Source organism: Lottia gigantea (genome assembly GCF_000327385.1).
Source record: "Lottia gigantea unplaced genomic scaffold LOTGIsca_23, whole genome shotgun sequence".
In the NCBI taxonomy this organism is placed as follows: domain Eukaryota; kingdom Metazoa; phylum Mollusca; class Gastropoda; family Lottiidae; genus Lottia; species Lottia gigantea.
Window position 1 is genome coordinate 1,833,365 of NW_008708645.1, and position 15,481 is coordinate 1,848,845.

Below are 15,481 nucleotides of genomic sequence, written 5' to 3' on the forward strand. Positions count from 1 at the left end.
CACTACCAACTACCAATCGCCGACCACCAACCAACCCATCCAGCTATATCCCACCCCATCACCGACCTACCTACAACACAGCCTACCAATCAAGAGGTAACCATCGACCTGACCAACAACAGAAACGACTACCAGCCCACCGACGCCAACCAGTCCCCACTCATAAGGAGGAAGAACCCTTTGTGAAGGTGTTCTTCCAAGTTTTGCAGTGCCTCCATCATTTGGCAATCCTTACCCTTCAACAGCAAGGCCAATCAGCGTTTACCTTCAAACGCAAAGTCTCTGAGTTGGATAGTTTTATCCGTCCAGCAATGAAAACATCAGCTGTCGACGCGAATATTAGATCCCTCAATCGGACATGGCTCTGTAAGGTTACGCAGGTCCTGATCGACCATTACCAAACCACACTTCAGAGAAGCTGACCACCATTCGTACCAAGTCTTTATCATCACCTGCCGTCGACCGCATCGTTTCTCATGCCCTGTCCTGGGCCCGTCGCTCCTATGGGAAACGTCTCACTCAAGCTGTAATCTCCAAATTCTACCAAACAATCAACGAAACAAAAACCAGAGTAACCATATCTCTATCAACTGAAATGGACACTACACCTGCACCATCTGGAGCCACCACGCTGCCGAACCAAACCCCTAAATGAGCCCGAAGTTCACCTACTCCTAGTCCAGCAGACATAGGTAAACGCTCTCGTAGAGAGGGCACACCCCTTCTCTTTTCACTTTCAGACTCGTCTTCCCCTTCCACACCATCTGAATCTTCATCACGTGATCCAGGATCCGCCAACCTTTCTTCCTTCTGTGCGTTTTTGGACCAGCAAACCACCCCTCAGTCTCCAAGTCGAGACGTGTATCCAGACCTTCCCCTCCACGAACCAGATCCCAGTCCGTTCCCAATGCTACAATTCTAACAACTACCAAACCAGTACCAATCACACCGTCGACGACCATTATATCCGCTACCAAACCGTATTATCACCAAACCAAGGACAAATCATTATGGAAACTACCTGCTCTAAAGAAATCTACCTTAATAATTGGATCATCTAATCTGAATCGAATTACCAAAACCAGTTCAGACACCGAAATACATTCTTACCCCGGTGCCCAAATCCATCCAGTCAATCCTGGAATCATACGACCATGATCCCAAACCTACTACCATTATTCTTCATGTAGGCCTCAACAACCGTGATCAGATACCAAGGACCTCCTTTAACTATGCCCAGAAATTAATCGCCACGGCCAACAAAACCTTCCCAAACTCCAAGATCTTCTTCACATGCATACCCATTTCAAATAAAATCTCGACGAAAGCACAACAGAACCTCAGCACTCTCAACAACATGATGATGGAGTCCAGTATCAACAGCGCAACAATCTTACCACCCTACGAAGAAGAATTCGAAACAGTTGATAATCTTCATTGGTCTCCAGAAACAGCAAACAGCATCTATTTGTTTTGGATACACCAGCTTCAAGCATCGAGTAAGTCTTTAAACTAATTACTGGGGATAAAAATACTGAGAGGCCACCGCTAGGCCAAACTGTAGTTAACTTGAGCCGCAAAGTTCTCACACCCCTTCAGCATTCAATCTTAGACCGTGGACTTAAGTTTATTCCCACACCAAAGATAGCTAACTTGAATTAGCCCATCCATTGAACGATTTCAACGAAATCTTAGCTGCACGTATTTTTATCGAAACCACCCCCCACGTGGTGCTAGAACAATGTTTATTCCTAAATCCACGTGGACACCCCTCAGACCGCCATCCATCCTGACATATTGAAAGCATTTGCGAGTATGAATAGTCAAACAGTGAACCTTTCCATAACACACGAAAAGCCTAATCTCACACGAGTGGAACGTGAAGCGTTAAACTTACTTAAGAAAGACGATAGCATTGTTATTAAAAAGAGTGACAAAGGTTCATGTTGTGTCATTCTGAATAGGGAGGATTACGTTTCAGAAGCAGAGAATCAACTGAATAATCCTAAACATTATGTCATTTTACCGAAACCAATTTTCAAAGAAACTGCTAACATGATTAATAATATTCTTGCCGATTTAGTCAAAACTAGTTATCTCAAAGAGAAACAATATGACTATCTGTCTGCCAAATTTGATTGTCGCGAGAGACATTCGTACACTTTGCCTAAAATCCATAAGAATCCAACCAAGGAGTGGTTTATCTCGAATAAAATCCCTAAAGGCCGCCCGATTATATCTGACTGTGGTAGTGAGTCATATGCAGTGTCAGAATACATTGATCATTTCTTACTACCTCTAGCATGCCAACATCGCGACCACCTTAAAGACACAACCGATTTTGTCAATAAAATAAAAAATCTTCGAGTTCCCTCTAATGCTATTTTAATTTCTATCGACGTTTCTTCTATGTATACCAATATCGATAACACTACTGGTTTAACGGCAGTTCGTAAAGCTTTTAATAGAAACCCAGATCCAGACAGACCCGACGATGCAATTCTACAGCTTTTAGAGATTTGTCTTAGTCGAAACGATTTCACATTTAATGGTAAAACATATTTACAAACTTCAGGGACAGCAATGGGCAAACGATTCGCCACTTCGTACGCAAACCTTTTCATGGCAGAGTGGGAACGTGAGGTGTTGCCCCTCTTTTGACCCACTTTTTTACGGACGCTTTTTGGATGACATTTTTATGGTTTGGACTTATTCTATCGAACAGTTTTGGGAATTCTTTGAAATTCTCAACAACCACCATCCTTCTATCAAACTAACCGCAAACGTGAGTGACAAAAGCATAGACTTTCTCGATACCACAGTCTTTAAGGGAGATTCCATAGCAGAAACAAATAAACTGGATATTAAAGTGTATTTCAAAGAAACTGATACTCATCAACTCTTGCACAAGAGCTCCTTTCACCCAAAACATACCTTTTCTGGTAAAATTAAGTCACAAGTTTTACGATTTCATCGAATTTGTACAAGATCTTCTGATTTCAACCAAGCCTGTACGATTGTTTTCTCAAAACTGAAAGAGTGTGGGTACTCTAAACGATTTTTACGAAACATAAAAAATTCCACCTTAGCACAGATAGCAGCTAAAAACAGACTTTATGCCGAAGTACCTCCAGGTTTAAGAAGTGCTCCATGCTTGTCCAGTAGATGCAAAACATGTCCCTTTATGTCAGAAACTCATTATTTTGTAAGCAACTCTACGAATAAAAGGTACCCGATCCAGGAACATCTACCATGTGAACATTCGAATGTAATATATTTAATTTCATGCAAGAAATGCCCCAAACAATATGTAGGAGAAACTAAAAATAATTTACGAACTCGCTTTAATGCTCATAGGTCAGACATCAAATTAAAGAAAGACAAGCCTGTTTCTAATCATTTCAACCTCGACGACCATTCAATAGACGATCTCACCCTAATCCCAATTGAGTGTATAGAAATTGACTTGCCCGAAGATGAAACTACCAAATTACGTCAATCTAGGGAGGCCCATTGGATTGAGACATTGAATACAGCAAGACCTATAGGACTAAATATTCATCATAATGTAGGCATAGCACCCTTTGTTGTCCCGTTTAATACAACCAGCAATCGAGCAAGCAAGATAGTTCATGCCCACTATAAGAGCCTTCAAGAGAAAATCCCCCATGTCTATAAACAGAAAATGATAGTTGCATATTCAAAAAATATTCAACTTAAATGATAATATTGTTCATAGTAAACTAAAAACAATCAGTACATAACAGATACTACACTTCTCGCCCATCGGGCGAGTTATTTTTTCTAATTTCAGATCAGAATAAGAACAGAAGAAAACCCAATATCAAGACCCTTAATCCTAATTTCTAAATAAAGTGTCTGCTCCACCCTAGGCCTGTACATTTGGGAGAATCAAACCCTCCCTTCCCCGAAATCTAATTATTTGCAAAATATTAATTTCACATGTTCCTATCAACATGAAAAATCTAGTTTAGCGGCATGGGAAATTCATCTAATCTACCAATGAATTTGAGAAAGATCGAGGATGTCAATATTGCAAAATACACTAAAGATAATTGGGAATCTTTAAGACACTAATGGGAACCTTACGCTAAAAGAGATACGCTATGTCTCGGAGCTTGTTTGATAAAATACAATCAAGCCATGAAAAAAACTGTCTTCCAAAACGTTTCCAATAATCTAACGGCTCCTTCTTTATCTTTAAAGGGTTGGTATTATTTATATCATTACGATAAAGAAATGGTTGAAGAAGAATGGTATCAAAGTACTAGAATGGTTCCGAAACATACGGAAAAACAAAACGTAGAAAAAGTTTACTCGCATACTCACCCTTTTATAAGATATTTTATCAGACAAAGTATTAAAGGAGGAAGAGTTTCGGCAAATCGAAAATCATTTGAAACGAATAAAGTGAATGAGATCTGCGCCATATTAAAAGAATACAATGAAAGTGACACTGAAGGAATAATAGATTTATTCAAAGAATACAGTGTTAACCCAAAAGATAAAACGGAAGTTCACGCTAAACTCAAAGAACTGGACTATCCTAAACTGATGGCATTTGACGCTAATGGGTTGTACGCTTCCGCCATGACAGAAGGTGAATATCCTAAAGCGGAAAGTGCAAGAGCGTTTCTACCAGAAGAAGAAAAAGAATTTGTAAAACTGTTCAATAAACAAAAATTCAGACCTAGAACTGCTATTTTAAAAGTTTGGTTTGAATATCCCCAAAAAATGTTCTTTCAACCCATACCAGCTCAAGATAAAATAACTTTTACGAATAAAGAAGGTAAAAAGGAAACTGGCACTTAAATCAGGTTCAGAAATGGTTTCTGTCACGACGGTTTAACATCAGTTGATATTCAAGAAATAGTGAAATCTGGTGGTAAAATTATTAGAATATTAGATGGTATAGTTTACGAAGAAAATTTTAAAACTCCACCCTATAGAGATTATATTATAATTTTGGAGGAATTAAGGAATAAATACAAAAAAGGAGGAGATATGGTTGCTAGTAATTGCATGAAATTATTAGGTAATTCCTTATACGGTAAATCTATTCAGAAGGATATAAATACATCGAGACATCTATGGAGTGAAGCGACTTTTAAAGCCAACTTCGATTCACACATCAAAAGCTATGAAAAAGTAAATGATAGTCAAATTATAGTTGAGATGAATGAAGAAGAAAAAGAGTTGTTCCTCCAAAGGATTATACTAGATTAACACCCACTCATTTAGGTGCATTTATATTATCTCACAGTAAAAAAATAATGAACAATTTCATTCACGTCATAGATGGATTTTATAAGCCGGAAATATACTATACAGATACCGATAGTTTATACATTTCGTCTAGTAATTGGGATAAATTAAATGAAGCTGGGTTGGTGTCTGAAAACGAATATAGCAAAGGGAAGAATGATTACGGTGATGGTGGAATCATATTTGGTTTATATTTATCGCCAAAAGTAAAATACAATATCATTCTAACTTCCGATGGTGTTTTAAAAGAAAAGAAAACGTTACTCTAACTATAAGATTACGGTAGAAGACTACATTCAATTAGCTAGTGGACATGACGTAACGAATGAATTTAAGAAACCTTGGGTAAAAAGTTTTACTGATGGAATAGTTATTCCCAATGAAAAACAAAAGAAGGTTTTCAGAAGTTATCTGAATCTCGTTAAGAGAAAAGCACCAAACAGTGAAGGAATTATGTATCCTTGCAACAATAAAGATGAGATGAGTTTGGATGAAAACTACGAATTTGATGATTTCGATTATCTAGCTATTCAAGAAGAGAATGAAGAGTGTTAATTTTTTTTGTTTTAAATGAAGTTGAATTACAATTTCCTCGTTACCAAAATCTATAAACCTATTTTTACCATCTTTGATTTCCAGATTTATATCTTTAATCATAAAGGAATTAAGTGGTAAATACGTCGTTTGAAATGGTTTCTCTATAATTCTATATCCTATCGGTACAGTGAATGTTGGAAGACTGTAAATAATCTGACGTCTGTATTTATTGAAAAATCCACCGTTTATCAAATTGCAATGTATATTTATCACATCGATATCATGGTGTATACTCGTTTATCAAATCCTAGTAACGTATTCAATGAATTTTCTACGTTGAAATCAACTTGACTATTATTTCTTAATATCAATTTTATTTTGTTCAGATTCAAATTACCTTCGAATTCAATATTGTTTTTACCGCTCACGCTTCCTGCGTATTCAGATAAGTATTCGTTAATGGCAATGTATTCGTAGCTTCCTGGTAGTAAACGTATAGTTTTGAATGTAACTCCGTTATCTGTTGATATTTTTATTTGGTTATTTTTTTCGTTGATATTTCTAATGGAATTGTAAACAGAGAAATACTTTAATCCCAATTCATATTCTTGATTGCGATCGAGTTCGTACTCATAATCTAGAGATAATTTAATGTCTGATTTATTCGAGGTGATGACGAATAGTTGTTCTTTATTTGACATTTTTAATCACGCTTTTATAATCGTTTTTATCTATGATACCTTTCTCTTGGAGTCTTTTTAATATACAATTCACTTCATTAAATTGTCTGTGCGATCGATGACCTTCTATCATGGCCGCTAATATTACTCGTAATCTATTAAGCAATTCTTCGTTGTTGGATAAAAACGTTATACCTTCTCCAGATACCATATCTTCAAATTCGTCTATTTCTTGTATGATTGGTGGATAATCTTCTGCATAATCATCTGATTCCTCTTCATCAGGAATAACTTTATTTAAATATGTTTCAACTGTTTTTAATCTTCTTGTTTCGGGTCCCGACTTTCTTATTGCATGTAGAAATTTTGAGTATGCTACTAAATCCTTGTAATCGGCGATTTCAACATCCTCACCATTCATTAAATCTATTAACCCTCTCGTTAATGTAAATATAAAGTCTTTTGTGTCGATTTTGAATTGTGGTGAATTTCAACTAAATATAATTCTAAATCCATTAAACAACAAACCTTGATTATGAACGATTGGTGAAATGCTCTTTGGTAAATCTGGGTCAGGGTTTGAAAAAAGACGATTTATATCATCTAATGTTCTAATTATAATACCATCATATTCAATCGCTTTGGGAGGTGTGGGTTCTATAGGAGGTGTGGGTTTATATTCCCATTTCCTTTTAATATCCTCTTGAGATTTTAATATGGGTTGAAATAGAGTCTGTAGATTTTCCATTAATCCGAGTTGTTGTAATCTGTTATTTTCAACCTTGGTCTTTATTTTATTCTTAGCTTTGATATATTCTCTATTTCTTTTTAAAATATTATTCCAATCCATCTTTAAAAAAATAAAATTAACATATATCGTTCATAACTCTTTCACCCGCAGGTTTTCTAGTATTTACAAATACATATCCATGATCATCTGGATATCTCATTGAGCTTTACAAACCTTTTTAAATGCATCTCTGTCCATTCCGTGATTTATCGATTGAACGATTTGAGATAAATCTTTGTCGTTTAATTCAAATAATAAAAAACAATTTGCATTTTTTCTAATGAACATAGAATCCATCCCGTAAAAAGATTGGGATTGGTATATGCAGTGACAGTTGTGATGTCTTCCTTTCGTGAAGAATTCTTGTTGAACAGTTTGATTTCTTTGCGCCACGCAGTCGTCAAACACTAGTAAGTTCTTTGTAATATTGAAATAGGTCTTGAACATCTCTCTTTGCTAGATATTCTAAAGCTTTGAGAAATTGATAATACGATTGCTCTGGTGTTGTTGTGTAGATATATAAAGAATCGAAATCTAAAAGGTTTGGTGTTGTCAACATGTTAAAAGTGAGATGAGTTTTCCCAGAACCGGAACTACCGCATATGTACATGAGCATTGGGTTATTAGGAAATATTTGTGAATGATTAAATTTTTTACCCATTTTTTATTATTTTAATTTGTTCCAAAAATAACTCCTTCTCCTTTATACTTTGAAAGATATATTCCTTCTCCAGTGCGTATGTTTTTTAAAAATATTCCATTACCCTTATGTTTGACTTTGATTTCTCCTGTGTAAATACTATCTACTAATTTATTTAATCCTTGTTTAACAGTTTTCTTGGTTTCTTCACTAAATCTTTTTCCAAATTCTTTCATTGTGCCTATCATTTCTCCCACTCCTGAACCTTTCTTTTCCGTTTTAGGTTTTTCAACCACTGCTGCCAACTTTTCCATTTCTAAATTGTGTCTATGTTCTTCGGCTGCGTTCTTTTCATCGGCGGCTTTTTTACCAGCAGCTTTCGCAGTAGCAGCTTTCTTTGCGTTGGCAACGCCTACTCCACCAGCTGCAGCACCAGCTATTGTACCGGCTGCAATAAGTCCACTAAATATTAAAGGTAGGGAAAATATAAATCCACCTTCTTTTGCGTTCGCGTCAATTCTTTCTAAGTCTATATCGTCTCTGACTTTACAATATTTGTATTTATCAATAAGTTTTTTAGTTATGCTGATTTTTTTACCATTATAAGTTATTGTAGTTGGTGAAGCTGTTTCAATAGCTTCTATTATTTTCTTGACTAAAGTTTCTGGTTTCATTTTTAAAGGTGTATTTTTTACTCAATTCTTATCATTCTTCTATCTGCTATTTTAATTAAATGTTTTGCTTCTTCCAATAATAAACAATAACCTGTTACATCTCCTTATGTTTTTTCAATATGAATATTTATGTTTACTCCTGTTTTGAAAAGATCTTCTTGGTGAGCTGAAAGATCAAAACAGAAGATTGGATGATTAAGTGCAAAATCTACATATTCAAACTGAGGTAGATTTCCGAATAATTCACACATATTTTTATAGTTTCTATACAATTCATTATAATCCTTTGTGGTTGGATTAATTGTTAAAGGTTGGTTAGGATAATTATCGTTGTTTAATCTTACTTGATCTTTATGGATTAAAGGATCTTGAGTTTGGTTCATTGCCACTCTAAAGACATTATTGTGATTCGTTTGAGAATCTGGTAAGTTCTTGAAACCAACTATTAAATATCTTGCTGGTTTAATAGTGTTAGTGATTGGCCACGTGGTGGATTCTCCAGTTAAAGTCATGCTACCTACAGTGTTACGATGAAGAAAAAGCTATTTCAATATCTTTAGTTAACGAGTTGAATATTTTCGTTTCTACTTCAATTGATGGTGTTATTACTGGTATGAAAAGTTGGAGATTCGGTATTTCTAATTTTGCATCTGAAGCATTCTCTCCAAAAAAATATCTTATCGTCGTTGATTTCTCTTTGTAGATGAATTTTATATGGTAAGCCTATAGAAACTTTTCTATGTTCCAACAGACCGAATAAAGGATATAATTTCCAATTTACGTAATTACCCCACCTATTATTCTCAACAACATTATTATACTGAAGTACTCGTTTTTCGAATCCATGATTAACTGCTCGTCCTACTCTTTCTATCGTGTTTCGAGCAACAACTCTCACTGTAGCTAAATCGGCATCATTTGCAAGATTTCTTACCGGTTCTTTTAAAACACTTCCATCGTCAACATCGGGTATCCAGCCTGAAACTGAATCGAAATCTTTAGGATATAAAACTGTTTTCAACATTGTGTCGAATTCCCCAGGATGTTTGATTGTTTCTATCGGATTTGAACCAGCTTCCAAAACCATCTCGCTAAAGATGGAAAGAAATTGTTTTCTAACGTTGTATTAGTTTGTGGTACTTGATTCTGAGTGGCGTCTTTAATTTTGAAATCGCATCTGAAATAAGCATCGGAAAGAAGCAACCAATTCGATAATGAATTTATTTCGAAGGTAATTCTACCACCATCATTCAATTGGGATTTAGAACCAACAGTGGGTGAGATGATAATATAATCCTCTTTTTCTTGTTAAATGAATAAAGAATTGGATCGTATAATCTAAAGATTGGATCTAGTATTTTATTTGCCATTTTTAAGGTTTAAAATTTGAGTAGAAAATTTTAATATGCTTTTTTGATGGAATGTAGGAAATTGATTGAAGGTGTTTTTAGTGTATGAAATGTAGGGCTGTAAGAATTTATGTAATGTAGGGAATTTAGGTGTAAGAATTTATGAAATGTAGGGAATTTAGGTCTTTTGCTGTAAGAATTTATGAAATGTAGGATGTTTAGATCTTTTTTAGTGTAAGAATTTATGAAATGTAGGATGATTAGGTCTTTATGTTATGGGAGCTTTCAATTAGGGGCGCATTTTCCCCATGAAATGAAATGGAATGGGGAATCCCCTTTTATGCGACCTAATTGAAAGCTCTAGTACTACTGATATTTCAAACCCATTATGCGAGGGATTTTCCGAGGTAAAGGGTTTCTAATAAATATCCAAGGAGAGTGTTTTATCGGCGAGGACCTTTTAATTTTTTTCTGTAATTTTATCTTTTTAATTTTGTTCAGTTTTATTTAATTAGCGACTGCAGATATTTCAGTCAAAATGCCCCCAAAGGAGCGCAAAAACCGATACAAAATCCGATGTCTTGAATATTCGCTAAGACGACGCAAATGTTTGTCGTTAAAATATTTAAGATTCAAATGGAGACCGACGAAAACTGATAACGAAACGAAATTGTTAATTACATTTAATTAATATTATAGACGAAGAAGAAGAAGAAGAAATATTTTTATTAATGTGTCACATACTGAATACATGGAAATCTAAGATTAACTTTTACAAAAATAACAGTAAACATATTGAATTGAAATGTTTACAATGAATCAGAAGTATCTTATAGCTATGTATTTTATTCATGGAAATCTTTGATTAACTTTAACTAAAATAACAGTAAACAAATTGAACTTAAATATTTACAATGAATCAGAAGTATCTTATAGCTATGTATTTTATTCATGGAAATCTTAGATTTAGTTTCACTAGAATAACAGTAAACAAATTGAACTGAAATGTTTACAATGAATCAGAAGTATCTTATAGCTATGTATTTTATTCATGGAAATCTTAGATTTAGTTTCACTAGAATAACAGTAAACAAATTGAACTTAAATGTTTACAATGAATCAGAAGTATCTTATAGCTATGTATTTTATTCATGGAAATCTTAGATTTAGTTTCACTAGAATAACAGTAAACAAATTGAACTTAAATGTTTACAATGAATCAGAAGTATCTTATAGCTATGTATTTTTTTCATGGAAATCTTAGATTTAGTTTCACTAGAATAACAGTAAACAAATTGAACTGAAATGTTTACAATGAATCAGAAGTATCTTATAGCTATGTATTTTATTCATGGAAATCTTTGATTAACTTTAACTAAAATAACAGTAAACAAATTGAACTTAAATGTTTACAATGAATCAGAAGTATCTTATAGCTATGTAATTTATTCATGGAAATCTTTGATTAACTTTAACTAAAATAACAGTAAACAAATTGAACTTAAATGTTTACAATGAATCAGAAGTATCTTATAGCTATGTATTTTATTCATGGAAATCTTAGATTTAGTTTCACTAGAATAACAGTAAACAAATTGAACTTAAATGTTTACAATGAATCAGAAGTATCTTATAGCTATGTATTTTATTCATGGAAATCTTTGATTAACTTTAACTAAAATAACAGTAAACAAATTGAACTGAAATGTTTACAATGAATCAGAAGTATCTTATAGCTATGTATTTTATTCATGGAAATCTTTGATTAACTTTAACTAAAATAACAGTAAACAAATTGAACTTAAATGTTTACAATGAATCAGAAGTATCTTATAGCTATGTATTTTATTCATGGAAATCTTAGATTTAGTTTCACTAGAATAACAGTAAACAAATTGAACTTAAATGTTTACAATGAATCAGAAGTATCTTATAGCTATGTATTTTATTCATGGAAATCTTAGATTTAGTTTCACTAGAATAACAGTAAACAAATTGAACTTAAATGTTTACAATGAATCAGAAGTATCTTATAGCTATGTATTTTATTCATGGAAATCTTAGATTAACTTTCACTAAAATAACAGTAAACAAATTGAACTGAAATGTTTACAATGAATCAGAAGTATCTTATAGCTATGTATTTTATTCATGGAAATCTTTGATTAACTTTAACTAAAATAACAGTAAACAAATTGAACTTAAATGTTTACAATGAATCAGAAGTATCTTATAGCTATGTATTTTATTCATGGAAATCTTAGATTTAGTTTCACTAGAATAACAGTAAACAAATTGAACTTAAATGTTTACAATGAATCAGAAGTATCTTATAGCTATGTACTTTATACATGAAAATCTTTGATTTAGTTTTACATAATATTGATTACATTAATAATTATATGAAAAGTGCAAAGCATTGTATGATGTTTACATACATATATTTTTATAATGAACGTATACGCGTATGTGAATGTTAGTTTGTTTGACACTATCTTTACCTTTTACAATCCACATTACCCTACTCACAGTTATGCTCCCCAAATTTTCCAAATGTACATACTGTATATATATATTGTTTTTAATTATACTTTGCACAGACCTATTTTACCTATCTTGCTGTTTTATACATTATCTTATGATACAATTCTCTCCCTCTGCAGCTCTCCACTATCTTTCTGTCTACTAATTATTTTCTTGGGTACCTTTGGATCGCTTTCTAAACTGGAATCAAGCCATGGATTTGGCAGTAAATGACCATTCTGGCTCATCTTGTGCGGTTCTGTTTAGGATATATCGGAGATTCTTTATACTCTTCGAGTCTTTTTCACATATTTTCAGACTATATTTCTCACTTACAGTCTGTGGTGACATTGAACAAAATCCTGGTCCAGGAAATCATCTTATCTCTGTTAGCCACCAAAATGTACGTATGTAACGTAACTGTACATGTACGTAACTGGTAAATTGACTTGATCAAAGCAGCATTTCATGATAAAGATGTTTTAACTCTCTCAGAAACTTGGTTAACTGATAATTCTGAAATAGAACCCATAATGCTCAAAAACTACCACAAACCGATCAGGTGCAATAGGTTTGGCAACTTTGGTGGTGGTGTCGCTATGTATATCAACAAGAGATTTTTCCACAAGCACTGTCTACAGCTCCAATTACCTGGCTTAGAAACTGCATGGGTTGAACTGAAAAATAGACACAAGTTTTCTTGTAGGCTGCTTCTACTGTAAACCAGATGCTCCAGTTCAGTACTGGACTATAATAGAATCCAGTATCTCTAAAGCAATGGACCTGAACAAGCATGTCATCATCCTTGGCGACTTCAACGTTAACTTCCTTTCTGTTCAAAACAGCCGACTACATGACGTCATAGAACACTTCAACTTAAGCCAACTTATAGCCGAATATATACTCGAATAACCGATCATTCTTCTAGTGGTCTTGATCTCATCATCGTCAGCTGCCCAAACTTCGTTGAATCTGTTAGTGTCAATGACCATGGCATCAGTGATCATGCCTCAACTAACATCACCATTCAGTTTGAACAATCTATGAATATAGCTGACAAGAGGCTCATCTGGAACTATTCTAAATTGAATACCTCTGACATAATTAATTTCTACCAAAAAACGGATTGGAATTCTTTATTTCTGTCACATAGTCCTCAAACTATATCTCTTGCAATCACAAATGTCATAATTGAAGGTATAAACACTTATGTTTAAGTCACAATTCGCCCACGAGACCCCTAGTGGTTCAATGGACATTTACGTACACTTATACAACAAAGAAATCGAAAATACAAAAAATATAAACTTTATAAATCTGTAATAGATTGGCAAGATTTCTAATCTTTTAGAAATCATGTTACTTCTGAGATCAAAAAAGCAAATTGCAACATGATGAAAAACTTGACTCAAGAATTAACAGTAACTCTTTCTGAGAAAAGGATTGGTGGGCATTACTGAAATCTCATGCACTGAAACGTGGCAACAACACTTCTACACTTCCACCTCTAGAATCAGATAATGAACTCTTTTTTGGAGATACAGAAAAAGCCAACCTTTTAAATACTTACTTCATCAATCAATCTAAACTTGATAATTCAGATAGCATTCCCTCAGCTTTACTACTAAACGATTCCAAAATTGAACAACCTATATACACTGTGCATGAAGTTAAAAACATCTTATAATCTCTTGATAAGAACAAAGCTACTGGTCCTGATCTCATAAGTAACAGGATATTAAACTCTGCTCCGAATGTCTATCTGCACCGCTCTCCAGACTATTCAACATTCTTCATTCTGCAGCAATCTACCCCGACGAGTGGAAAAAAGCGATCGTCGTTCCAATCCACAAGAATGGTGAACAATGTCAATGCTCCAACTACAGGCCCATCTCACTGCTAAGCACTATTGGTAAGTTTTTCGAGAAATGCATGTTTAATCACATAAACAATTTCTTACTTGAAAATAGCATCTTGACCTTATTCCAATCTGGTTTCAGGCCAAATGACTCAACCATATACCAATGACATAAGCCTCGATAACGGCCATGAGGTCAAAGCTATTTTCTGTGACATCAGTAAAGCCTTCGATCGTGTCTGGCATAAGGGTCTCCTGTACAAAATGTACCAACTAGGGATACGAGGTAATTTCTATTCTCTACTAAGTAGCTACTTACAAAATCGTAAACAACTGGTCGTCTTAAATAGCCATCAATCTAATTCACAGATTTTTCCTAATGGTGTACCACAAGGCTCAGTCCTAGGTACTCTCCTTTTCCTCATATACATCAATGGCATTGTAAAACAAATCAATTCCAATATTCGCCTGTATGCGGACGACACCTCTCTGTACATTACAATTGATAACCCTACCCAATGCCGAGAAATTTTAAACTGTGATTTGGAAATCTTATCCCAATGGGCAGAAAACTGGAAAGTTGTCTTTAACCCTACAAAAAGCAGTCTCTATGACCTTCAGCAGAAAACTGTCACCGAGTACCAGTACCAGTCAAGTTCAAAAACCAACCGATAGACGACGTTCATCAACATAAACATCCTGGTTTACATTTCGATAGCTCTGGAACATGGACTACACATATTTCCAGCATCGTTTCTGAAGTTAATAAATGGTTGATTGTTTTCACAAGATATAATATCGCCTATCTCGTCAATCTCTTAGTACTATCTATAAATCTTTCATCTTACCATTATTTGACTATGCAGATGTCATTTGGGATAACTGTTCCGAACAAGACAGCAATAAACTAAAACAGCTGCAACTAGACGCCATTCGTACAATCACTGGTCTTGTAAGGGGTACTCATGCCGTGTTATACCGAGAATCTGGATATACTCCTCTGTCAGAAAGACGTAAACGTCACAAAATAACACTTTTCTACAAAATGATTAATAAACTAGTTCCCCAATATCTATCCATTCTTTTCCCACCAACTATATCTCTTATTAAACCCATATCCTGCTCGTAATCAGGGTAACCTTAG

General features: G+C 34.3%; 4 protein-coding genes across 4 annotated transcripts; 1 reads left to right on the forward strand and 3 right to left on the reverse strand.

Moving 5' to 3' along the window:
• Positions 1-4,260: 4,260 nt before the first annotated feature.
• LOTGIDRAFT_160095 (hypothetical protein) lies at positions 4,261-5,247 on the forward strand (the record flags this gene model as incomplete). The annotated part of the gene is made up of 2 exons (XM_009054977.1): positions 4,261-4,810; positions 4,877-5,247. 2 exons carry the CDS (start codon positions 4,261-4,263, stop codon positions 5,245-5,247), a joined length of 921 nt encoding a protein of 306 aa, XP_009053225.1.
• A 1,266-nt stretch (positions 5,248-6,513) lies between these two features.
• LOTGIDRAFT_160096 (hypothetical protein) lies at positions 6,514-7,353 on the reverse strand (the record flags this gene model as incomplete). The annotated part of the gene is made up of 2 exons (XM_009054978.1): positions 6,514-6,815; positions 7,032-7,353. 2 exons carry the CDS (start codon positions 7,351-7,353, stop codon positions 6,514-6,516), a joined length of 624 nt encoding a protein of 207 aa, XP_009053226.1.
• Positions 7,354-7,965: 612 nt separating this feature from the next.
• LOTGIDRAFT_160097 (hypothetical protein) lies at positions 7,966-8,607 on the reverse strand (the record flags this gene model as incomplete). Its single annotated transcript, XM_009054979.1, has 1 exon — positions 7,966-8,607. The coding sequence occupies one exon, from the start codon at positions 8,605-8,607 to the stop codon at positions 7,966-7,968; it is 642 nt and encodes a 213-aa protein (XP_009053227.1).
• Positions 8,608-9,196: 589 nt separating this feature from the next.
• On the reverse strand, positions 9,197-9,694 carry LOTGIDRAFT_160098 (hypothetical protein; the record flags this gene model as incomplete). The annotated part of the gene is made up of 1 exon (XM_009054980.1): positions 9,197-9,694. The coding sequence occupies one exon, from the start codon at positions 9,692-9,694 to the stop codon at positions 9,197-9,199; it is 498 nt and encodes a 165-aa protein (XP_009053228.1).
• Between the last annotated feature and the right edge of the window lie 5,787 nt (positions 9,695-15,481).